This window comes from Triturus cristatus, chromosome 8 (genome assembly GCF_964204655.1).
Source record: "Triturus cristatus chromosome 8, aTriCri1.1, whole genome shotgun sequence".
NCBI lineage: Eukaryota > Metazoa > Chordata > Amphibia > Caudata > Salamandridae > Triturus > Triturus cristatus.
This window is the reverse complement of record NC_140591.1, coordinates 1,192,265,084-1,192,292,541: the sequence shown is the minus strand read 5'-3', so window position 1 is coordinate 1,192,292,541 and position 27,458 is coordinate 1,192,265,084. Positions and strand designations below refer to the sequence as shown.

General features: G+C 42.2%; 2 protein-coding genes across 4 annotated transcripts in view; one reads left to right on the top strand and one right to left on the bottom strand.

The window, feature by feature from the left end:
• Nucleotides 1-27,458, top strand: part of GABRA5 (gamma-aminobutyric acid type A receptor subunit alpha5) — a 567,778-nt gene that overhangs the window by 352,035 nt on the left and 188,285 nt on the right. For all 3 annotated transcript variants that reach the window (XM_085622876.1, XM_085622878.1, XM_085622877.1), the window contains exon 7: nucleotides 20,474-20,617. In XM_085622876.1, the coding sequence (XP_085479002.1) occupies nucleotides 20,474-20,617 (144 nt within the window). The remainder of the gene's footprint in view (nucleotides 1-20,473; nucleotides 20,618-27,458) is intronic.
• The window catches only part of GABRB3 (gamma-aminobutyric acid type A receptor subunit beta3), a 1,060,293-nt gene that overhangs the window by 1,030,257 nt on the left and 2,578 nt on the right, over nucleotides 1-27,458 (bottom strand). The window lies entirely within an intron of this gene.

Sequence of the window (27,458 nt, the reverse complement as noted above, 5' to 3'; positions counted from 1 at the left end):
TGTTGTGTGCATAACAATGTCTTTGCTGCTCTTGCCTAGGTTGAATACCATATACATTCATATATCTCTATATACAGTTCCGCCTCTCATCATTACATGTATGAATGTTTGATTGAAGGACCCTCCTGTCTCAGCAACCTGTAAAGGTTAGTGATACCCCTCATTACTCATGATTACCAGAATAGGGTTTCAATTGCCATTTTATTTCTAGCCCACTTCTCATATGTTGAGCCAAATGAGCCCAGTGAGCTACGTTGAATTTAACAAGCACTCAGCTGTGTAGATTGCTCAAGGTTTCCCCAAAGAAACTAATTGGTAGAAAACAATGAAAGTAAGTAGGAAAAGAGAAAAATAGATAACAACGTTTTCATCTGCAAGTTTTTGCACTGAAAGCTGATCTATGTAATTAAAATATTAAGTCTGTCAGACTGTTACTGTCACAGAGATATATAGGTTGACCAAAATGTTTGCAATACCCAGAGCCATCAAAGAAGCTGTGGGTTACAGTGATTTTTCATTTTGTACCAACCATGCATCACTTCATAAGGAAAAATTAAAGTAACAAAAAATATGTGGGAAGGAAAGATGTTTATTCTTAAATATACCCTAGAACCTAAGATTAGGGATAGAGGTTATTCTTATTGCTCTATATTCAGATAACCTAGTTAATTTTGGAAGTATTTTTTGTGATTTTCTTTTCACACTGACTTACAGTTGGAAGCCACAAATATAGGGAATATAAACAAATCAGAAGTAATGACTTACCATTTTACAATCCTGTATTTCTCCTGATAACAACAGTTTCCCACATGTGTGAGCAAGCCTGTCCCTGGGTCAGGAAAGGCCCCAAAACACAACAAAATAAGGAGAGTAGATGATGTGTGTATAAGATAGACATTAGTGTTTGTGTTTGCCTGCAGAACTTGGGTCAGTGGCACCCAAAAAAAACACCGACCCCAAACATTTCTGAAAACTAGACAACCAGAGAAGCCCACAATAGTGTGGCTTGTGTACATTTTATCACATTTTCTTACTCAGAATATTCAGTAAACCCCAAACCATGATTCAAAAGAAGAATATGCTTTTTCTGTGACAGAAAATTCTTGATGTTGCTTAGAATGGCAAAGATTGTACCACACAGCATTACCAAACTTGTCCAATAAAAATGGTACCCTGTGTGGGTGTGTGTATTGCTGAGGAGAGGGAAGCCCCCAAAGTAGTGCGTCATTCTTCCTTTGCTAAAGTCATTCTTTCGGCAACTACATAACTGCTTTATGTGGGTCTGCAGTTGACTGGTCCTTATGATAATCTACCAACCCCACAAATATTATAAAACTAGGGCCCTAAGAGAATTTCATGTGGTGTGGTTTAAATGGATTCTACTAATTTGCTTCTATCCAGAATGCCAGACAAGTATCAAACTTTGATGCAATTACAGAATCTTTTTATATATGTGCAAGGGAACATTTTGAAATCTGTAAGAAATCTCCTATTATCAGTGTCAGAACAATTCTTCTGATGAAACATTTACCCACTTGTGTGGGCAGTGTCATTGTCCTGGACAGAAAAGTCCCAGAGATGCACCTTGAAAAATCAAGAGTTAACACCTTCAATGGCTTTGATTAAATATTAGAAAACACTTCTGTGATATTTTCAAATTTGATCCGTCCTCTTGGAATCTGTAATATGACTCAGTAGAGATGCATTTGCCTTTCTTGATGAGATGTTCAAACAGAGATGAAAAATAATGATATTGATGAAACCAGGGTTTTGTATTTGGTCGCACAATTAAAGCCATTGAATTTAATTGTATCAGTGCTGATGTAGACACTGAGCACACAAATAGTGGAACAGAAAGTATATGTGTTGAAAACTGATTTATATTCAGGCTACCATTTTGGAATCTCAAAAACAGTCGACTGGTGATCTTTGATTGACTCTTATGATAAAAAAAACTATTGTTTTTCTATCACAAGACAAAAAGGTACTATTGTATTTCTTATGTACTAGATCTGATATAGCCATTTTTGATGCATGCTCTCGTGAACTTTGGAAGCTATTTCCCACCGGTGACAGGTTACAATCACTACTAATTTTAATTTGTGAATTTTCGAATATCGGAATGAACTACTGCAGAGCGGTTGCATTATAAATACATTCTATCTCGAGCTGTCTTGTGAAACATGAGGGGTTGCATTATAGTGATTACAAACCAATATATATTTAATTAAAAGAAAAAGAATGTGATTATTAATGCATTCAGGTCAGCAGTGCTTGCTCACAACGTCCAGTGATGATTCATAGCAGAAGTGGCTCTTTTTCACATACATATATATTTTACGCCTAGGCTGCTGTAGCTCCCACTTCAGAATCAGAAAGGAATGTTCTGACGTGTATCCAGCTTTCAACATCAGACAAGTGTCTTAATCTTCGCTGTGTTGTTACTAATGTCCATGCAGGCATACTTGTAAAGGTGCGCTCCTCTAGGATTTGCTCTGCCCTGTTTTTATTATTGTGCTCTTAATCTCAGTAACTTCTAAAGAAGATATTTTTATCCCTTTAAAAGTATCTGCGGACATGCCACTATTTTCCCACCAAAGTCCCATGGAAGCAGACCACACTTGATCCCTTTAGTTTCTCTATGTGTTCTACTTGGAATACCAAATACAAAACGTTTCCGAGCTTTTTGTACCATGGCAGGCAAGGCATGTCCACGGGCATTAGAGATGTTTGCCTTGAGCAAATGGTGTCACCTTCTTCTCTCCTGTGCCTAAGGCCTCAAGGAGCAGTCATGTGACAGGGCAGTCATGTGCTGGAGCAGTAATGTGGTGGAGCAGAAATGTGGTATAGTAGTCATGGGTAAAGCAGTCATGTGGGAAAGAAGTCATGTGGCGGAGCACTCATGTGGCGGAGCAGTCGTGCGGTGGAGCAGTAATGTGGTGGAGCATTCATGTGGTGGTCTTCGTGATCCGTCCAATCTGTGACTGTCTTCTCTGTAGTGTCAACTTTACTTTGGCTGACCCTTCCCTTTGTAGCTAATGACAACCCTGGATTGTGTTAGAAGGTATAGGGAGCTGGGTGTTCCAGGAGTATTGTGTGTATAGGGAGTAATATTGTGAGCCAAATGCTGGCAGGAGGATGAAATGGAGAGTTGCTGTAGCTTACACACATACATACACAGGAGCGTCATCAACCCCGCTTTAGCAGCTACAGCGGGGGTAGGGCTCTTGATGGGCCTCTTCTGTCTGCAACCCGGCAAACAAGGAATCATAATTAAAGTGGAAGGATGGGAGAGTGAGTAGATGGATGAGTGAAAGGATGGATGTAAGGATGGATTAGTGAAAGAGGGTGAAATGGAGGAAGGGTGGATGAATGGATGGATGGATGAATGGATGGGTGAAAGGGAGGATGGATGATGAAAGGATGGATGAGTAAATGATAGGATGGATGATGTTTAAAGAGTAAATGCATGGATGGATGAGTGGATGGATGGAGAGAAAGGATGGGTGGATGGACAGGCTGAAAGGGTGAATGGATGGACTCAATGGATGGGTAAGACAGATAAGTGAGAGGGAGGGTAGATGGGTGGGTGGATGAAAGGGTGGATATAGAGGCGTTTTCTAAGATATGTGAGAATGAATGTACTTGTGCATGCTGCAGTGATTGTTTGTGATATTATCAGGGACATTAACAGAAAGAACTGGCCCACAATACAATACAACAGGCCCACAAACACCCCCAAAACAGGCACAAACACTGACCTTTCAGACCAGCCCATCGGACACTACCTGTTTGCCCTATAGACCAGTCCAAGACTAGGCAGAGGATAGGTGCTTTATATGTTTGGCGATATGTGAATTTCTGGGTCAATCGATCATAACCTCACTCTGGATGCTCATGCCAATACCACTGCAGGCACCTGCTTCTACACTCTCAGTCTACTAAGAAGGATCTTCCCCCTGCTACCTTCCTCTACCAAGAAAACATTGATTCAAGCTCTGGTACTAAGTAGACAAGATTATTGTAACGCTTTGTTATCATCGGCCAACGAAGCCTCCTTAAACAAGCTACAAGTAGGGCAGAACACGGCTGCCCCTCTTGTAGCAAAAGCCCCACCTAGAACGGCTTCTATTCCCCTCCTCAAAAAACTCCACTGGCTCCCTGTGAGAAAGCGGGTACAATTTAAGATAGTCTGCACTGTCTTCAAAGCCCTTAATTAGCGGGGTCCTTCCTATCTCTCTGCCAAACGTATCAAGTAATACCCCGTCACGTCCTCCAAACTACTACTATGCACCCCTAGAATTAAAAAGGCACGCAGCGGCGGCAGAGCTTTTTCACACCTTGCCCCTGCTCTCTGGAATGAGCTGCCCCTTCAGTTCCACAACTGTCAGAGCCTCTCTCAGTTCAGGAAGCTTCTAAAAACTCACCTCTTCTGATCCCTTTGTCCTGGCTGAGGCCCTCCATCCTAGGCGCAGAGATACCCCTTGGGGTGATTCAAGGCTATACAAATAAATAATCTAATCTAATCTAATCTAATCTGGGTTGATGATGATACTTTTCGTTCTGGGGATATGCTAACGATTGGATTGCCAATTGTAATTACATGCTTATGGCATTATGAATTACAGATGTTGCAATAATGTTTTAAATGCTGATGTCTATGTTTTTTACATGCATTTGGATGTAATCTACTCTTTAGCATGTCATCAGTGCTTGAAATGCTAGAGGGTATGACAATTATTGGAATGGGAGTAGAGCTTTATATGCTATGGACTATATGGAATACAAGCATGGCAAGCATGCATTATAAGCTGAATAATGCATTGATTACTTGAATGCCAATCATATTTTTCATGCAGGGGACTATGTGAATTATTGCATGCTAACGGTACTTCAAATGTTCGAGGGTGATCTATTAATGGCAATGGGAAAAAGATTCACATTCTATGCTTATTGTTGATAACTGGTCTCTGATGGTACTTTAAATGCTGGAGACTGGACTTCTAGATAGTGGTGGTGCTTTTATGTGAAGGGTTCTGTGGAGTATTGACATGTATATGGTACTTATATAATGGTGGGCATGCATATTATTGTTATGCAGATGGCACTTTTCATTCAGTGTGATATGTAGATTACTGGCATGCAGATGGCATTATACATGGTTGAGCTATGTAGGTTACTGGAAGAGATGGGGAACTGAATTTTTTTGTCTACATATTGCTGAGTCCAGTTAGCTACTGTGATTCTTTTACACACCTGTGGACAGAGAGCTGTCACTGGGGCATCTTAAGCGAGCCACAATCTGCATCTTTCGGAATGGGTACCAGCAGTCAATCGGAAAAGTTTAAGCACAGAAACCAGTTTTGATTGGTTTAAGGCAGTCAGTCAGAATTGCAAAAACAGATTGCTGTTTTAGTGAGGATAACAGCAGTTCTTGGGTGTAATGCTGCATTTATTCAGCATTTAATAATACTTTTTGCACATGTGATATCTATTTTGTGACACATTACAGCACTTCTTTAGAATGAGATGATTTTTACTATGAAACCGCACCAATTAAAAACTACTTTGAAACATGCCACCTGGTCCTTAAGTTTTCGTATGGAGAGAGAGGTCTATATTTTAAAGAAGGGTTACCATCTGGCTATTGATTCCTGTTTGATAAATAAAGCACAGACTTATATTTCATGGAACCTGCCACAAGGAGCGTGACATTTTTGGATACTGTTGAGGCAGGGAATGCTTCCTTCAAATCCCCTCCGGACTAAATGATATGGCTCACCAGTGGTTTGTAATCTGTGCAAAAATGGTCTTCAAGATATTTACCATGTATTGTTCATTTGTCTTGCTTTGTTATTATGTCGGCGGAAATGGCTGAGAACAATATGTTTACAGTTAACTATTCTCTCAGCCTCAGCAGTATTAAAATCCCTTTATGATCCTCCTAATGAAATATTTTGTAATAGAATTTTAAATTTTTGTAAGTGTATTTTTAAATTATATTAAGGTGTGCAACTATGTGAGTTGCAGAGGCTAATAGATGTTTTCTCGTTTTATGTGGCCAATTTTTATCTTCTTTGTAATAGTCATTTGTATTGTTCGATTGAATTTTTGTGGTATTTAAATCAATTCTCTTTATATATACACTCCTTATTCCCCTGCACTGTTGACACAAAAGTCACTTTATAAGTCACTTTATATTTTGCTCTGTATAATATGCTGCCGTTAGATGGAATTTTGTCAAATGAAAATGTTTTGATATCATTTATGATTGTCAGATCTCATGATGGGGTGGAACATTGTATTGTGTGTGATCAATTTTTAAGTAGAATCCTATCTTATTTATATGTACGCATTCTTGTGATTTTATGTGGACCTCTTCGGAGTTCCGTAATCATAAATAAAATAAAAATTGAAACTTGAACTTGAAGGAGACACTGGCCCTCATCTCCATGTACTCTCCTCAAATACATTTGTTTGTTATCACTGGAATGGTAGCCATTCGACTACATTTAATGTTAGTGTGGACGTCAACATGCTGTTTTCAAAAGTACAGCCTGTGATTGCAATGGGATTTTTGTGAGAGTCTTTGTTAACTATCATCGGAAATCCAGTTTTTCAGCTTCATTCAGTCTCTATGGGGACATAAGTTTGCCATCACATGCTCTAACTTCATAATTTAGTCTCTTTGCAATTTCTGACTGGAAGAACATTTATTCTGCAGCCTTTGGTTGTAATGAAGTCTCTGTGAAGAAGGGATTTCAACTTTCATCTCCGTGTAATCTATGAGGGTGTCTTCACTGCCAATAGAACTTCAGCCTTCCTTTTCCCGTCGAGGGTTTTTGAAGGCATATGTTTTTTTCTGTGGCACTGCAGCCTTTCGATTCTGTGAGGACTCCTCTTTTCAGTCAAAGGAACTGCAGTCTCTAGCAAGTTTATATCTCTGGCGGATGTTTTCTGGATGCCAGTAAAAGTGCTACTACTGTTTGTAATTGTATCGCTGTGAGCACCCTCTGTTGGATGTCATTGGAATTGGAGCCTTTGTCTCCATGTGAGGATATCTGATGATTTAGCATGCAACTGTAGGGTGCTATTTCCATCTAACACCTGTCGAATTTCACTGGTACGGCATCCTTTTGTTTTCAATGCAATCTTGGTGAGGAAATGTGTAACATTTAGTCGCATATAAATTTTTGTGAGGACATTGGTTGGATGTCACTGGAAATGCAGTATTTTCTCCATGTCATGCCACATCAGTGGACATTGATAATTTCACTGAGGATGTCATAAATGTCTTATTGGTAGCATATCTAGCTATGACTAATGGATTTCACTCATTTATAGGTTCTTGATTGCAACCATAAAATGTATTTAAATGATTATATGTCGAGATTTTTAAAAAATAATTGTAAGGGGCTAGCATGTGATTTTAGAAGAGCACCATAATCCAGGTATTGTAAGGATTTTCCTGGGCTTTGTAATTATATACTTTATTCTCTTCCAGTAAAACATGTATTGAAGTGAACACACACACACATGCAGACTCACACATACACACACACTACACACACTAACACACCAAATTCAGAGACTTGCAAAGACACACACAGATACACACATGTGCACACCACATGCACACATGTAATTTATATTCATGTATGTCCCATTGTTGTGTGACATACATGTAGTGTCACATGTTTGACTTTTCCATGCCTTAAGCATGTTTAAAAACCACCCATACAATTTTAAAAACAAAACTTTTTTGAGATTATGCTTTAAAAAACCCTTGTTTGTTACACTTTTGAGAGGTGGACGCTCTTTTGTTTTCTGATTTGTGGACCACCAGGATCAGCCAGCAACATCCCTAGGGAATTAGAGCTCTAACTCCACATAGCCCCGAAAAGCACAGTGGGACTCCTACAGCACAGTATCTTCTTTTGTAGTTCCAGGGGACTGTTCTCCCCAGATTGGTCCATCACCCCTCATTGGGCCTCTGGGCAATTTGGACACGATTTAGAATTATTTAATCTAAAGCTATGCATTACCTGTATCTAATAGGTACTTTGTGTTTTTTCATCTGCCTGATAATGATTGACAACAGGAGGGTGGATTGAGGTGTCAATCACGACCCTTTACTTTGACTACCGTTAGCATGCCCAATATAAGTAAATGCACAGGGGTAGTTGCCACAAAGGAAAGTCTTGTGCTGGTGGTAGCAGCTACACCTAGTGTAATCAAAATATTGAGCTGGAACATAGATGACCTATAAGTCAAAACAGGGATTGAAAGTTTTGGTGGACTATATCAAGCTGTATGATATAATTTTAATGAGGAAAACTGGGGCAACGTCTGATGTTTTCTGCGATGGGTTCTCCTGCTATTCTGTCTCTGCAACCCGTGCGGCAGCCGGACAGGCCCAGGCTGGGCTTAACGCCTGGTTTAGGATGAGTATGCCTTGTACCTTCTCCCCAATTTCTCATAAGTGCTGCTTTATCGAAGCTTTTAATTTGTGCTGGCCAAGGAATTTTAGTGTTATTATTATTCATTTTTATAATTACAATTTTGCTGATAAGAATAGTCTGAATATTGTAGCTATGTTGAGTTAATAAGTGGAACTTGATTGTAAATATGCTTAGGAAAGTAAAGGGTATTTTAATGTGAAACTTGGGACTAAACCCCTGGAGCATGGGCGTAACCTGTTTGAACCAACCTGGATAGAAGGGGCTGTTCAAGGAATGGACCAAAGAGGGCATGTGCTTTATTACCATCTGATAGATTTTGATCTCTGTAATGTAATGGGAGTGGTAAGCCACTCACACTCTATGGCTGCCACCTAAATTATCACATGTTTATCTCTAGGTCCATATTGAATTTGATTGTTGATGGGTTAGTAGATTACTCTGTATTTAGTGACCATACCCCTTAATCATCACTATTCAGGGGCCAGTGGATTGCCCAAAGAGGGTAGAAGGTGCCCCTGGGACCTGCTCTACCAAGGATCAGGGGACAAGATTAGTGCAGCGTACGGTTAACATGGATAAGCTTTGAAGCAATGTCTCTGTAAACTATTTGGCCCTAATATTATGCTGTCTTGCTTGTTCCTGGAAGTCTCCAAGTGAAACCCAGGTCTATGTTAGATTGAGATCTGTAACAAGGGAAGCACTAATGATTTCACAGAAGCCTAGAGGGCATCCACAACCATTATGCTTTGATGGTTCCTGCAGGCCACCTAAAAAAATGCCTCAGGGATGCTGTTCATGCTAATCACAAACATAGGGGCATGGTTGCTGCTTGTTGTAGGACTTACAAGCAGGTATTGGGGACGAGGAAACATGAAACGCATACTGATATCTGGTGCAATTTGGTCCTCTGTGTGCAAAATCCAAAATACCAGTTTCTTTGGTAAGTCATTATCGGAAATAATTTATCTACCTGCAGTTAAAATAGTATTTGTACTAATATAACTTCGGATCATGGGATGGAACACTTTTATAAAATATATAATATAACAAACAGTGTATCATTGGTGACTGACTGTGCTAACATCTTATATCCCATTTGCATAGTTTTCTCTCTGAGTGAGTTTACCAAGGGCATATGTAATAGTCCTGCTAATAAGGTCCCTAGACGGGATGGGGTTCCTATGGAGACCTGTATAAAACCAACCTAGATTTACGGCCAAATTTACATACAAACTTGATAAATTCTGCCTGTGCTTCTGGATTTCCATTATTGGCACTGTGCAATTATTGTACCTGTCCGAGTAACCATGCTACTCCTAACTATTACCGTTGTTGGACTTGATTGTGAATGTCATATGTATGGTGGTTCTTTAACCATTTGACTACCTGAATGTCTGATAATCAAATTCTATCTAGAGTGCAGTATGGATTCCATTAGGGTCTAGGTTTAATGACACCAAGTCTCAAACTTCATCTTCTGATAGTAAATACACATGTGCTTATAGCAGTTCCATCCACTGGCAGTCATGGACCTTTACTCTGCCTTTGTTAGTGTCATGAGATCCAAATTGTGGGAAACCCTGGAGAGCTTGGGGGTCGAACATGGCATTGTTGTTTTTTTGCGTGCTCTTCACAGGGATCTTGAGGCCTCCGCCAGGTATGTATGCGTTAAACTGTGAATCCCATTAGACTATTCCTGGGGGCGAGACAGGGGTGTGTACCTGCCCCTGTTCTATTTTTGCCATTGATTAATGGGCTCGAGGCCACCCTCATTAGGGTGGGGAAGGATATGCCCATGGTTAAGCGGAGTTAGTATCACTGTTCCCTCTAAGCTGCACGCGTGCGCGCCCGCGCACCTATTTTAATCAGAGCGTGCAGTGTCTTCTTTGCAGGGCGCGCACACCAGAAGAGGCAAGTATTCATGTTAATCGCAGCGCTGCGATTAACATGAATACTTGGAAAAAGTAGACAATCTTCCCTCCTCTGTGCTCTGTTAATAAAAGGCATGCAACAAGCCTAAAATCACGACGTGTGCTTTCACAATCATTAACATATATTATTATTATTATTATTATTATAGAGGCTTTTGTAGCGCGCTCTGTTACTAAAAAGTATAGTATCCTGGCGCGAAAGAAAAGGGAGACAGATCATATTACAAGCGGAGTTAGAGAGACATCCATTAGGCAGTGATGTTAAAAAGGTGGGTTTTTAGGCCTTTCCTGAACGTCATGATGGATGGGGATGTTCTCAAGTGAAGCGGAAGGGTATTCCAAGCTCTCGCTGCTCTGACAGAGATGGATTGACCGCCGAGCCTGCTATATTTAAACTTTGGCACAGTCATTTGGTGGAGGTTGCTTGATCTAAGAGGGCGATTGGGAACATAAAGGGAAAATCTTTTCCTCAAATATACTGGACCCGTTTGATGAAGTGCTCGGTATGCTAACACGAGGATCTTAAATAAGATCCTTTGAGCAACTGGGAGCCAATGAAGATCTCTAAGGGGTTGACGGACACTAGATCTTCTGGGTATGTTGAACAGCAGCCTAACCGCGGCATTTTGAATGACCTGGAGGCGGTGGATCAAATAGGCTGGGAGTCCGCAGTAGAGGGCATTCGCATAATCCAATCTGGATAGTATAAGAGCGCGAATGACCGTCTCCTTGGCCTCTCTTGGGAGCAGAGGGAGAAATCTGCGCAGGGTTTTGAGGGTGGAAAAGCAGATTCCAGTACGTTTTTTCAGGTGGTCCTCAAACCTGAGATTGTTATTAAACCAGACTCCTAAATTTTTTGCAGGTCCACCAATAGATTTGGGACATGGGAGATCGGTGGGCCAGAGGGAGTCGCTAAAGTTATCTGGAAAGGAGCCATACAGCAAGATTTCCGATTTACTCTCATTGCATTTAAGCTGGGCACACGCCAGCCAGCGGAAAACCGAAGATAAACAGAATTGGACCCTCGACGTGTCCGAGTTGTTTTTGGGCCAGGTAAACAGAAGCTGAGTATCATCGGCATAAGCCATAAATTTTGGCTCCTAGCTGTTCCGCAAGATAAATGAGGGGGGTCATATATATGTTAAAAAGCAGGGGGCTTAGAGTGGACCCCTGTGGGACACCAGTAGAGAGTTTTTTGGGAGAGGAGGAGAAAGGTGGCATCCATACTTGCTGGGACCTGTTATACAAGAAAGATGATAACCAGCCAAGAGCAGAGCCAGTAATGCCTATGGCTGCTAGTCTGGTGAGTAAGAGGGAGTGAGGGACCGTATCGAAGGCGGCAGAGAGGTCCAATAAGATCAGAGCCGCTCTGCCACCTCCGTCCAGACATTCCCGAATGGCCTCAGAAACCTCGACTAGAGCCGTCTCTGTGCTGAAAGCAGCTCTGAAGCCTGATTGCGCAGGGTGAAGAGCTTGAGAGCTTTCCACAAATTTGTCTAACTGTGTGAATGCAACTTTTTCACATATCTTTGCCAGGGCCGGCAGTAATGATATGGGCCGAAAATTAGCAGGGGCCTTCGGGTCTAGGCCATTTTTTTTAAGAAGTGGAAGCAGTTTGGCCTGCTTCCAGCATGCCGGAACAGTGGCGATGGAGAGAGAGAGGTTGACAATATGTGTCACCTCTTGGCCAACTGTATTAGCCAGGCCCGCAAGGACTCTGGCCGGGCAGGGGTCAGCGGGGGATCCTGATTGTAAAGTGGCAAGAATTTTAACAACCTCTGTTGTATCCACTGGAGTGAAGAGGGTAAACTGGTCCGTATAGATGGGCATAATGGGGGAAGGAGTAGTCATTGAAGCTGGAAAATTGTTACATACAGTAAGCAAGTCATCTTGGATTTTTGCAATTTTGTCCACAAAAAACACAGAGAGTTCTTCACACCATTTTTCCGAAGAGGCTAGGAGAGGTTGAGTGGCGCAAGGGGAAACAAAGCTTTTGACAATAGCAAAGATTTCCCTGCTACTGTTGTTGGCCGTGGTTATGCGTCCGTTGTAGTATAAACTTTTTGCTGATTTAATTGCTGCATAGTACCTCTTTTGAGCCGTTCTTAGTTCTTTCTTGGCCTCAGGGAGATAGGCTTGTCTCCAACGTCTTTCAAGTTTTTTACAACCTGATTTAAGATCGCGGAGAGTATTAGAGAACCACGGCTTAGAAGGGGTGGAGCGCACTCTACAGACACGACCTATTTTAGTTGAAGAAGCAACGCCGCCTTCAATCCATGAGTTGAATGAGCTAACGGCTGACTCAATTTCGGAGGGAAGTGTGGGGCGAGAGGAGTCAAGCTGATCACAGAGCATAGCTATGTTAATTTTCTGTGTGTGAGCAGCGGAGTGATTGGACTCAATGGGGCGGGACAGGGGCCAGGTGAACCTTATCAGCATATGGTCAGACCAATTTACTATCTCAGGGTCAGACATATTTATGTCGAAGTTGGTACATAGTAGGTCGAGAACGTGACCCCCTGAATGGGTGGGAGCTTTAATCCACTGATTTAGCTGGGCCATCGCCAGAGCATCGTTTAGCCGAACTGTGTCAGGTAGATCTGGCTGATCCACGTGAATATTAAAGTCTCCCAGAAGGAGATATGTGGGGTATTTCAGGGCACGTGGGACTATCATGTCCTCTAGTGCCTCTAGAAATTTTCCTGCGTGGCCAGGTGGCCGGTACACCAGAGATCCACCTAGGGTGAAATGTGCCCCTAGAGTGAGAGAGAAGTGGAGCACCTCTGCATCAACTGAGGGGCCCATAGGATCCAGAGACAGAGTCCATTTATCTCTGAAAATGGCTGCTATACCACCTCCTCTGCCTAAGGGGCGGTCTTGTCTAATGATTTTAAAGCCACGTGGAATAGCCAATTCAATCACTGGATTGCATGACTCATTAAGCCACGTTTCTGTGACAAAAAGGAGATCGAATTTATTGTCACTTAGCAATTCAAATATGTCATTGCAATGTTTGACCAGTGATCTAGCATTGATCAAACCGGCCCGAAGACATGTCGAATCGGTGGGAAGCTGGGTAGGAGCAGTTAGGGTAGGCTGAAAGCGAAATTTGCATGCCTGGCAAATACGCTGAGATAAATCAGCCAGGTCCCAACAATGCAAGCAGGGGCAAGAGTTAGCACTAAATGTTAATAGATGCTCACGAGTGTAGGAGACACGCGACCGATCCGCGACTGGAGAAGCAGCAGCAGGGGGGCTGGCGCTGGCCACGTCCGGGACACGGACGGGCGCAGACGGGCTTGCCTTAGGCGCGCCTTCGGCGCGCAAACGGCGCTCCCGCTGCGCTCGTCCGCTGCGCTTGCGTGGGACACACATTTATGGAGAAAGAGGATGGGCGTGGCCAATCGTGTGGGCGTGGCCTCGCGTTTCCTAGCGATGGCGTCCGTGAGCCGATTCCCTTCCCAACAGCGCTAAAATCCGCAGAAAGTGGGTGTCTGCTTGGCAGGGGAAATAGTTGGAGTGGCTGGGGGTAAGTGCGCAAGTTTAAAACATACAAAATAATCAAAGTTTTCAATTTAAAAAGCGAGCGTAAGGACATATTAGTGATTGTGAAAGCACACTTCGTGCTGTTGGATTGCTGTGTGCTTTTTCTTAACAGAGAGCGGCAGTTTGCTGCCTTTTTGACAGTTTTCATGTTAAATGCAGCCCCGACTGTAAGCATGTCGGGCCCTGCAATTAACATGAAAACATTAAAAAATGCATGCAATCTGATGCAGTTCATTAACAAAAGCAGGCAACAAGCCTAACAGCACAAAGTGTGCTTTCACCATCACTAATATGTATTAGTGATTGTGAATGCACAAATCATGTTGATAGGCTTGCTGCGTGCCTTTTGATGATAGATAGGGTGACCAGAATTGTAAAGCCAAAAACAGGGAAATTTCACACAAACAGAAAAGGGACTACACATAGCTACCAAGGGTTCAGATTGCTATGTGTGACATTTTCAAAATTTCAGTGCAATTATGAGTGCATTTCAATGACTATGAGTGACACTTTCTAGAGAGCAAAATCAGCCTTGCTCTACCCGGTACACTAGAACCCCATTCCCAATATGAACCAACCTACCCCACCCAGTGCATTCAAACACCACACAGCCATTAGAACTAACTCCATTCATATACACCAGACCCAACCTACTCCTTCGCAGTCCATCTTAACCACATTCACATCCGCTGTGTTCCGCTCACCTGTGCCAAGCAAGACTTGGGCCAGGTTGAGATGGGGCTAGGGGTCATTGGCGTTGCTTTGCTGATTATTGCAGGCGAGAGGCTGGGCCTGGCCTGGCCTTTCAGGACTGGGCCCAGATTGTACGGTGCTCCGTTATGGGTATTGCATGCAGCCTTTGGTCTGTGTTAGCAGACAGGGGCTGCTGCCTGTGTGTCCTAGGGGCTGCACTGAGTCCGAGTCCTAACGTAAACTGCACTGGGTAGCTCTAAGTCTCAGCTCGCTGTCACCCGGGCCGTGATGGTGACCCTGGTGCCAGTACACTGGAACTGTGTTGCGCTATTGAAATGGGACATGTGGTGAACGGTTGTTCAGTCAACAACTGAACAACATTCAGCAAAATTAACCTGTCTGAGAGGCTGCAGGGGACTGAGGAAATCAGCAGGTAAGATTTTAATTAAATTATTTTATATAGCCATCCTGGGCTGCGCCACAGTTTTTCATTTTCCAACACAGTCTACCACGGGCCTGCAAGTGACTGGCATGGTAGGCAGTACAGGAAAAAGCATTCATACGTGAGCTTTGTTTATTTAAATAGCACAGTGCTGGGATAGTTTTAGCACGGTCCTCGGTGGGCACAGCCTGAGTTATGGCCGACATCCTTAGGCTGCTTCAAAACCATGTCTGGGATGCATATGGGTGGGTAGGGTTTACTATCAACATACCGGACTCCAGGCTAGTTGCACCCCGGGGTCTGCCTTGTGACCGCCACAACGCCTTCCCCTGGCAGATGCCACAGATGCGTTGCATCCTGGGTGCCACAGTCCAGGACGTGACGACTCGTGCAGGCTGTCTGCTAAACATGAAGTAGCCGCAGTCTGGGTCGGGTTGCAGGCGTCCATAAGCATATTAGGGCCGCGTGGGTCGGCACAACAATGCGCGGTTCCCACTGCCAAATGTAAACTGACTGTCATGCCACATGCTCGCACAGCAGGCTGCAGGGCGCCTATAGCTAGGTACGTAATCGGTCCAAGTCTATCGGACATTGGGAGCAGGGTAAATCCCAATGACGTGAGGTCAGTGAAGCTGAATGCTGCACCAGCCCACAATGGGTGAAATTGTTACACTGTAGCCCCTAAGGCCAGCCCAAATCTAGCTGAGCCAACCCCCAAGTCTGCGCAGTGCCAGCTTTCTGTAAGTGGTGCTAATTACCAGCTGGTACTAGGCTTGACATCGGAGGAGGATTTATAAATGCATGACTTTGCATTTCAGTGCGGTGATGATGACCACCACACTAAAATGCGTTAGTCTAAGCCTGATGCGTGGTACTTGGAGGGCTGCAAAAGGCATGCAAGAAATGCAGCAGGAGATAAAACTCATAAAAGGAATGTTCTGTGGTTGGCTAAGGACAAGACACAATAATGCATTTTCTCAGATTCTATTGGGTGCAATCTTGAATAACACAGACATCTCTCAGGGATTTAGCATTCCCATTTGACAAGTGATAGCAAGGGACACATTGTTACATTAAAAGACTTTTAATGGAGAATATGCTTTTGAATACTGTATCCTTTTTATGTTTGTTGGATGTTGCAAACCTCCCTTAAAACCCTTCATGTGGTGCTGTATGTGTAGAAATACACTGTCTTTTCACTTTATTAAGCAAATGTTTGGCGATCTTTCCACTGATATTTGTCACTGCACCCACACATGCGGTTGGGTTCTTGGCGCACATAGCCTTGGCTGCAGCGTACAGAGTAAACAACAGGTAGCCTGCCCCACAATACACCTAATCCTGAATTACCGACACTGAGAAGGTTTCCAATACTTTCCGATTCCCTAGAGTGTGTTTCCTATCACTACTCAAAAGGTTGTGGTGTGTCAAATGAAAAGTGTCATAAAAACCATCTTAATGCGATTTCTACTAAGAAATGGTTTGAAAAAGTGTGAGGAAAGAGTGTGAGGAAAGAGAAAGAGCACCTCACGGTAGTAACACCAAGAGGGTCGCTGGCTGGTACTCGCCAGCATACCCACTTATCATCATAGGTTGCTCTTACTCCGTGTAGAAAACAAAAAGTGTATTCTTTAGATGCAAGAATCTCAGCCACAGTGAAGTGAAATAGTAGAAAACTATCAGTGCCTGGTGCTTTTATACGTGCCCTTTGGACCCCAGTGAGAATGTGAAAATCTAATTCTCACCGTTAAAAACTGGTGACGCTTACTAGCTTGACATAATTATATTAAATGCTGTAAGCTCCCACAATTTAAAATGGTTTCAATCAAACCATAATCAACATGTTTTGTTGCTGAACCATCACGCAACTTCTTCAGGGCTGTTGGGGTTCCAAATCAACTTCATATGAGATTCACCTAAAACCTCTGATGGTATGATAAAAAAGACACAAGGAATGCCAATTGTAAAATCCATCTGCCTACTAAGAGGACCTCGTGTAATCAACACATTTTTTCTGAAATGTGTACACAATTCCATCTTTACCAAGGGGTTGCGAAGTCTCCTCGTACCTGCAACCGTCTTCGGAATGGAACACGCGTCCTCTGATCACGTGCCCCTGGGGTAACTACCCAATGTCTCGTCCCCTACAAATATGTAAGACACGACATTTTATCTCATATCCTGTCTTTTAAATCTTGTTCGATGTTGTAACCTTTTTGCAATCCACATTATTTCAAAAACATTCCTCTGAAAAACTTAGCTTATCAAAAATGAAGTAGCTAATCTCCCTACATGCCCCTTTCCTTGAACGGGTTGTTGCAGTCAGATCTATACATTAAGACCTCAGCATCAAGATTATATTAAACGCTGGTCCTTCACTGACTTTTCCTTTATGGCATGCCTGAATCAAGTCTCTCGTGTTAAATTACTGCCAAGACCCATCCAAAGCTGCACATCCATCAAACACTCCCCGCCGTCTCCCACAATTTTAGCAATACGTTCCGAAGACCCACAAGTTTAAACAGTGAATCATTAAAAACACTCGCAATGCGTGCCACACTTTCCCGCAATTACACATCTCACCCGTGCCGCGTCCCACTGGCGTGTGTGCAGCGCCGTCATTGGGCTCACACACGCACGGCTTAAGAACGTAACAGGCCATGCCCATCCTACATCAAAGCATCTATTATGGATGCGTGTCGGTGCCTTCAGAATTGGTGGCCATCTTAAAGTGGAGGAAGTAAAGGAGTGCAAAGCAAACGCGAGAAGGTTTATAAATCAAGTATATTCTCGTCACGTATTATGAAAGTCGAGACTTTTAAAAGGAGCGCATATGTATTCAAGTAGCACATTTCAAATTAAACACCAGTACCTTAAATAATAGTTTCATACCGGTCTCATAATGCCTACCTCTAGGGCGGTACTGACACTCCCCCTTAGTATTCCTGAAAATGGTTCAATGTGAAAAACACATGTTCATTAAAGCTTATTTTTATTTTTAATAGTCAATTAATGACTTTTTATTATTGTTTCTTGTGTTATACCCATGATATTAATCGTAGAACGGAAAAACAAATTGCTTTCATAAACCTAGCGACGTCAATCCTTTAAAACGATAATAAAATTTTAAAAAAAAATTAAAAGCGTACAGAGACCTTATATTGCAGCACACAAAGAAAAAAAATTTGTGGGAATATTGGTTAGTATGTTCATGAATTACTCTATGCAGATGATGCTGTCTTACTGGCCAGAACCTTTAATAGGCTCAGACTTCTTCTGAATATATTTGTTGAATTTATAGACAAATTAAATCTTGAAACCAACTTAACTAAAACTTTTGTTATGGCATGTGGACCTAAGAATCTCAAGCCCCTTAGTCGAGCCATAAAAGGCGTTCCCATATCTGGAACTCATGAATTTACCTATTTAAGTGTTACCTTTGATATACAAGGGTACTGCCCTCCTTGTCTATCGCAACGCATACTGAGATTCGCAAATTCTGTTGGCTTCCAATTTACTTGGAGTCTCTATTGGAAGGAAACAGATTAGCGCACTTCTACAGGTGTAAAAAAGAAAAGGAATGCCTGTTCTAACCTACGGTTCAGGGGTGGGGGGGGTATAAGAATGTACGATTCCTGCAGACAGAGGAGAATAATGTCTGCAAACATTTCTTGGGTTTACCAGTTAGTTGCTCTACTTACGCTGTTCGTGGGGTGCTGTGCTTTGCAAATGTAAAAGATTCTATTAACTTAGCCTCTTTGTTGATGGAGTAGGTGCAATCTCCATGCCATTTTTATCAGGGAAGTCATTGAGGATTGCCTGTCTTGGGATCTAGGGTCTCGGATTCCTTGGCTTGCCTATCACAGCTAACAGCCAATAAGCTGACCAGGCCTCCAATTTTTTTGAATCCCTAGGTCCTAAACAGCAATGACAGAGGATGGATTAAAGCAACTTTTTTACTTTTAAGGAGGGAAGCCAGGAAATCTGTGGCACTAACCAAGAGCACAAATTTAGCGCACCCTATGATTTGCACAACTGTGTGAGATTAACCGAATTTGGATATGGTGGCCAACACCTGAGATTGTATCTTACTAAGTTTATGTGTGTAATTATTTGAAGTTATTTCTGCTTCCCTCTAGGCCAGTTTGACAGGTCTACTATCATGATCTTTCCATGTGATGAGTATTCTACTCAAACTTTACTGCACTTTACCTTTTTCTGTCAAATGTATGCTTTGTATACTAAAAGAATTCCTATATTAGGTCGATCTGGTTTTGTCTCATGTAAGTCTGCACTGCAATTTCTTCAGCATTTTAGTTCACTTTGGCCTGCTCTAGTGTGCTTTTTTTTCTTGAAACCAGCACCTCCTCACAGGGAAAAACTACTGTTTTAATTTTCCATTAATAATTTTTATGCAAGCATAAATTATTGGATTAACTGTTCTGTCGGGGTTTTATGTGCTTTTATATGTATAATTGTACTGACTGCATATTTTATTGCTTTCATGGTTTTTTACAATCATCGGATAAAGCTGTGATGATGGCCGGGGGACACGGGTAGCATAACCCTCGGAAACTTGTTTCCACAAAACGCGGACTCAAAAAACAGTGGGGCACATCAGCAACACCCGGCGATAATTATCGCTCAGCGCTCTTAGCGTGAGGATAATTATCGCCGGGTAACGAGGATTTTTATCCCTGAGATAGCGTGCTATTAGCAACGCTTATCTTCTCAGCGATAAAAATCCTCATGCTAACTGCCTAACGTGAGATTATCGCTGGAAACCCAGCGATAATCTCACGCAATGTGGCGTTAGCATGCTGATAGGGACTCACAAACTTAGCCATGATATCCACCCTCCATAGGATATCATGGCTATGTCAGTCCTGAAGCAGGCGTAAGGAAAGTAGCGATAACAGGGGTTATCGCTACTTTTCCTGACGCTATGCTTCATGCGTGGGGCTTGATAATAGGAGAAATGTCGCTTAGCGACATTTCTCCTGTCATGTTAGGTCAGGAACGCCCACTTTGCATCTCATTAGAGATGCAAAGCTGGGCGTAAAGAATCCCCACGCTAAAGCAAGGTTTCACGCGTTAGAGTGGCCTTGCTAATTAGGCGATAAAATTATCGCCGCTTTTCGGCCGAAACCGGCCGCATAAGCGGCGATAATTTTTTATCGCCTGCTTGTAAATATGCCCCATAATCTTCTAACGGTGGTTGAAAATGAAAAACCCACGCAAACTAAAGATAATGACAAGGGGGACATCAACATCGAAACGTCCTGTGTTGTTAGCACTGCATACCTTTTCTGCTTAGCCTTTTTTGAACATACTAGTCCATCAGAAATAATTTTAAAAAATTACAGATTGATTTATACTTCCTACACTTTGTCTTGCAGATGCTTACCCAAACTCGGAATTGATGTACGAATGGACAAATAAAACACACAAATCAGTGGTTGTGGCAGAAGATGGCTCCAGACTCAACCAGTACCATTTGATTGGGAACACCGTGGGGACAGAAAACATCAGCACGAGCACAGGTTAGACCACGTGCATGATTTGCTGCTATGGAACTGCTTTTATCATTTATTGACTGTTGATCAGTGCTCACCCTTTACAAAAAAAATCGTCACAGGGCAGTGCTGCCTTTTTTGACGGTACCATGTATGATGACGTATCTAGGCAATGTGGGGACTTTTGGCTTTTCTCAAACATGATTGGTGTAGAAGAAGATAAATAAGTGCATAACAACTATTTCACTTCAGAAACGTACTGGGACCAAGTGGCATTTTATTATGCATCAGGTATACTGATTCAAATGCAAAACGATGCAGTTGCACTGCCTCAGTTTGAAGTGCGTGACTGGTGTGCATGGAAAGGTTCCATAGTCACAAATGGGACCTGTGCGTTATGTTATTGGATGATCAGGAAGCACTGCAAATGTTGTAATAGTTCAACCCGCCAAAGTGTAAGGCACCAGAGCTGCCCTTTAACATGGACGGGCTGGGCGGCTGCTTACTGTGTCGCAACATAGGTTTTTTCTCATTTTCCACACGCAAAAAGCTGCTGTCGTTGCCTTTCTCTGTCCACACGTTGCCACAAATATTTCTCCTTAGATACATCACCTCGAATCTCCTCTCCCTCAGACCTCCATTTAGCACTGTTGAGAAGACCTCCAGGGGTGAACTTAGAGACCAGTGGAAGATGCTAACAAGACGCCCTGTATTGCCACCCATTATAGATGCTAATGATGCTGTGGTCAGTGTTCCTTTAGAATAGTCAACACTGGACATTTGCAGTGAAAGCATTAATGAAAGATCAACCATGGCTTCTCCCTAGATTGCTTTCTGTGGTGTGAGTATCTCAGTGTCCTTCTGTGGAGTTCTGGTGATGGATCTCTGCTTAATCACAGTGGATTTCACATTCACTACTATTACACTGATATGTCTGAGGATATCTAGTACACCTCTATATGAACAAGCTTGTATCAATGTGGCCTTTTCTATTTATTTTGTTTCTGTGTGTGTTTATGTAAACCTTTCACTGGTGTAGCATGTGCTGTACCTGTGTGCTTATGTTAAACAAGCAATGTGGCTGATCGTGATTTACCTTGTCTGATTTTGTGATTGTAGCTTACCTGGCTGCATGCACTGTAATTGTTCTGTGTGTAAGGGAGGCTTGTCTTGTGTTGCATATTTTTGTTCCTTTGGCTTTGAGGGATACTGCTGCTCATGCAATACTGTATGTGGGGAGAACTGTGGATGGTAGATTGCTGATGTATGTCCCTCTTTAGTGTGTTTGACAAAAAAAGATTGTTATTTTATTACCCATGCCCTTCTTGTTCTCTGTGTATGAAGGCAGTTACAACTCTGCCCTCTGTGCTTTGCTTGTTTGGTGCATGTGTGCGTGGATTGTTGCTGTTTCTTAGTTGTCTGCGAATGGTTTACACTGCTGCTAAGTGTACTGTGTTTCTGTCTTTGATCTCTTCAGTGCTGATTTCTTTATTATCTATTTTCAGTTACTGTTAGGGATCCTGTAGTGAGCGAACAATACTTGTGTTTATTATTACATTGTAGTAGTGTAAAAGAGGAGTTCACAATCCTGCAATATTCAAACCTTTCATTGTTTGTGCTGCCAACAAGTAAAGTCTCAGTTATGTAGCTAAACGTTTCGCAGCCGGTGGCGGCCCTTGCGTTTACTGTTCTGCTGCGGCCACATGTAAGAGCGAGGTAGGGAGTGGTGCTGGCATTTCCTGTGCTTGCCGTCCCGTGACAGCTACAAGTAAGAGAGGGGAGGAGGCCACCACCCCCAAAACTCGTGCTCCCTACCCCCTTTGCTATGCCAATGTATAGTACTATAAAATAGTATTATTGCGAAAGGTGCACATACAGTCCATTAAGAGGACAGCATGCCTTCTGAGGAGACAGCTGTGTGGTTTCAATGGGTCAGTGCCTGAGGGTCTATTGCTAAAAGAGTACAGCAGCAATTTTGACAAGCGCTAGTGTAGGATCAGTCAAATAACAGGCGCCTGGTTGAGCAGAGTTGCAACTGGCCCACTGAACAGATAACAGTCCTATTGAAAGTTCTCAAACTGCCTATAAAAAAGTGACACTACTATTGTCAAGTTTTAGAACTTTAACATCAAGGGGAAAGGAGCTATGGCCAGATGAGACCTTTTACAGCCCAACTTAACTACAACAGCCCTGATAACAAGAGCTTGTAGGGTGCAAATTAATATATCTAGGCCTCTATGAGACGTGCTTGCTCTTTCTCATTGAAAATTTGACATTTCTTTTGAGTGTCTGATTACGAGCCAAGCAGACCTGCTAGGAACTACTGACACTGTTCGATTAAGGGCCTGTGGCCCAGTCAAGAAATATCTTTGTGTCCCCATCTGTTAAGAAGTGTCAACACTGCTCCATTAGAAAGCATCCCTAAGTTGACATGCAGCGCAGTGCAGTCACCAAATTTTCTGTGCTGGCTGTGTGAGAGGGAGACAGCAGGACAGTGCCATTCCAGTACAAAATACTATGCCTAAACAAACTTTAGGCGGAATTAGAGGAAATAAAACATTTCTCTTTTTTATGCCTGCCTCAAAGAGGTATTATTTTTGGGTGCAAATCCCTGTCTATTATTGTTAGTAGATAGAGTTTTGCATCAAAAACTTCGGGTGGTTCCATGGGAACGTCCATGTATCATTCATGGAATGCCCCCTTGGCTTAATTTATTATAAAGCAGTTACATTGTTTTTTTTCAGATAAACAACAAACAACGTGTACCAGTATGTTTTGTTTTGACCCAATTTGCATATAGAACTGTTTTCCTAGAGGAAGAAATGTGGAGCTGAGACTTCGGAGACGAGTAAGTGAACTGATATTTAAATATGACACTGTCAACAGGGAACTACACAAAAAGACGCAGAACTGCATAATTGGCTTTTCTAAATGATATGGAACCAATTGAAAGAAGATCATAGAATGTGTTGCATGAGAATGAACAGTAGCGGTCCGTGGAGGGAGGTCCGTGGGGCGGTGAGGCGGGGCGGGGGAGGGGCAGGGTGGGGAAATGTTAACACCGGAATATGGATGAACGGAGGTAAGTACACATTTAAATAAATAAAACGAATTCCTTTGCGCGCGCTGCATTGCAAAATGTGATGCAGAGCGCGCAACGAAATTCGTTTTATTTATTTAAATGTGTACTTACCTCCGTTCATCCATACTCCGGTGTTTACATTTCCCCGCCCTGCCCCTCCCCTGCCCCGCCTCACCGCCCCACGGAACTCCCTCCACCGACCGCTACTGAGAATGAAGCATGGATCTTAAATTATATCTCAGTATTTTACCAGTTGGCAATAACAATGAATTGTGTGGAACTCAAATGCTCAAATGAAAGATGTGAAATTGCTCCACAATATTTTTGTTTCCAATATGGATTTATTGTCTATGAACATTAGACACCAAGGACCTCATCTACTAGAAAATGTTGCAGCACAGCACCACAAGCCATTTAGCTGCACCATGCTGTGTCATTTTCAAAGCACAGGTGTGCATTGTATTAACAACAATACGTCACATCCCTGTGCTTTACGATGCATCCCTGTGCTTTAGCATGCGCTGGCGCACAATTGACTGCCATGTCATTGTTCGTGTGCAGGAAGGGAAAAACGAGGAGAAATGAAAGAATTTCTCCTCATTGCGCCATTCCTACGCCTCCCATCTGGAGGCGTTGAATTTTGACTCATTCCCAGTTTTACAAAATATTGTAAATCTGGGAATGTGCCAGGTTCCATGGATGTCACGCGGTAACACCCACAGCAACATGCAAGGAATTCCCCTTTCATGCAGAGTCATTGGTGAAAGGGGCCCATATTTATAAGGCCAAGAAAAGTCACGCAGGGTGGCTTTAGGTGACCTTGTAAATAGGGTCAAGCCAATTGCGCCGGCGGTGCATCAAAAAAATGTGTGGCATTGGCTGCGTGATGGGCTTATAAATAAGCCCCCATGTATGTAAGTATGTCTTGTAACACGGTTTTTGAATGCTATGTAATAGTCTACTTTGTAAATGTTTTGAATATCTTGAATACAGGCACACATGGGTAAGCACAGCGATTGCCTACAAAAAAAAAAGAACGATTAGATCTATTTCCATAACTATAGATTTATTGAATATTGGATATTGGAGACATTAAGTACCCACCCAGGGTATGCATAATTAATGACTACACAGAAAAGAATTAAAGGAATAAATATATTTATCACTATAACCGCACAAGGCTTTTAGATCCCAGAATTATGTGAGGTACCCCCTGTAACTCATGACTCCCAATAAAGTAATATTTCAGAATTGAGTCAAGACTGCACCCTTGCTCAGCTTACTATGCCTGTCCGTGGCTCCAGCTTGAAAGCCCCTTGGGGTCCGTGCGGCCTTTGTTCACAGCTATAGCTGTGAACAAACATTGGAATGTTGATGCCATTGTCTTCAATGGAGTGCTCAACATTCCAATGTTCTAATACAATGCGTTAGTCATTAATGCACATTTGTGAAAAAGGATTTCTAATGCACATGTGGTCGTAAGTGGGTGGGTCACCATTGAGAATGCTCAATGACGAACGCTAGTTAAAATAAGCAATGGAATTCTACATTTTTGTGGCCACTTTTCAACATGGTTTACAGCTACATGTGTGTGTTTGTTACTCAGTTCCTGAATGCACAAATGCAGGCTTGTTCGTACACTAGTGACTCACGGCTATGGTAAAGGGGTTAAAATAAGAAACATTTGGTTCATGAGCATCACGGATGCATTACTGAAACAATAGAAGGAAAACTAAAAGATAAAGCAAAAAACTAAACATTTAAAATGTAATAAATAATCCTATTTCAAAATGTACTTCCCATTACAAAACAAAAACAAAAGCCAGTCCTTGCATCCACAAATCTTCTGTTTGTGGCCAAAGACTATGCAGTGAGTTTGTGGGACTTCAAGACTGACGGAGTGTTTAGCAAAAATCCATTTTAGACACTCAAATCTGACTGCACACGTCTATAGGTCATGCACTACAGGGGTATGCATTGCTGGCTGCAGGGGATGTATGTCGTTACAACGCACACTTTTACAACGCATGCACTTACAACGCATTTTTTACAACGCAACATCCCCTACAACGCATTCCATTACATAGCATGACACTACAACGCATGTTTAAAAACTACCTTTACAACGCATTCCATTACATCGCATACTACCTTTACAATGCATACCATTACAACGCATAATATTAAATTGCATTTAAGGTAAGTATTGGATAGTATAGGGGTAAAAATTACTATTCTAACTCCAGGGGGTGCAACAGTAGGGTAAGTGTTGGATTGCGTTGTAATGGTATGCGTTGTAAAGGTAGTATGCAACATCCCATAACTGCAAATGTGAATGGTTTAAGGTGTTCAATAACAGCAATAATGTATGCAACCAAACTCTTTTAGGGTACCATATGTGCAAAGTCTCCGAGTTGTTTTATTATAGAAAAAAAGTGATTTGAAAGAGTCTATTATTTTGTTAACAATACCTCTGAATTAAAATATACACCGAAACAGTTGCTTGGCAGAAAATCAATTCACAATTGTAGCAAATTCAGCTTTACATAGTCACGCAAGGTGTTTTGCCTTTTTCTAGACCCTATTTTTGCTGGTGCTAGGACTGCTATTTAGTGCCAAAGTGTAAGTGACCTGGACTTAGAATGTTAGTATTTATAAAAAATGATTTAGATAAATTGTTCTATTTAACTTTACTTTAAGTTGCAGTAGATGGTGTAGAAAATGCACTGCTTGCATGACAGTTAAATGTCACGCATGCTACAGCGGGAATTTGCACCACACACATGTGACAGAAATAAATGGCTGCCAGGAGCATCACTGTTCTCTGGGTGGACTATAGTTGAAGGAACTACAGTAACACATGGGAAGGAAAAGTGCCTTTGTCATGTAGGAAATCCTATTGTTCTGTATCAATGAGTCACACCTAATGTGTAACTTGGAAGACACTCCTAATGTGTACCTTAAAAGGCAGTGTGCCTAAAACATAAAAAGTGGCACACTTATATTGTACCCTCTCTGCCATTGCAGATCAAAACATTTTTCCATCACACAGACCTGGGTATAATTCAAATATTGAAACCTCAAAAAATGCTAGGAAACTCCTCAAGGTTATTTCGTACCTAATTACGACTTGAACAATGTATATGTGTATCAGTGTTATCTTGAAAACCTAATAAAATTTGGTTGTAAAGAAAAATGAAGAATATTTCGTTCCTAAGTTTCAAAATATCATCTGATGATCAAATCAGGTTTTTGAATGCATGAGTTGAAAAGTAACTTTATAAAAATATACCTTAGGCTGCCTGGGTAAAAACTGGCTTAAAACTAGTTTTGCCCCTCATTACGCCACCAGAACTGGAATAAACATCCTTAGCAGGAGGAGATAACAACCCTATTTCAGAGGACAGTGGTCTGCCTTTGAGCCCATTAAGGACAGTGTGATCTTAACTACTGACAAGGGAATAACTATCTGGGAGTGGACAGGGACAGCTGGCAGAACAAAGGACAGCCATAGCACTACTTCTTTTGTTTTGAAGCTGCCAGGAAGGACTTCTCCATTTATTCCCAGGACACTCCTAGAAAGTCAGGCTTCATTGACAGTGGGGAAGAGTGCCTGTTTTGACCCTGTCACTTGAGTGAGGAGCTCATCTAAATAGGAGACTGCGCAAGGAGGAGAAGACAGGGTTGGCGAATGACAGAAGGGTTCTACCAAATTGCAACTGGGGCTCCTCAGTAATTACGCAATAAGACAAAGAGGAAGTGCCACAAAAGGGGAAGGCTGACTAT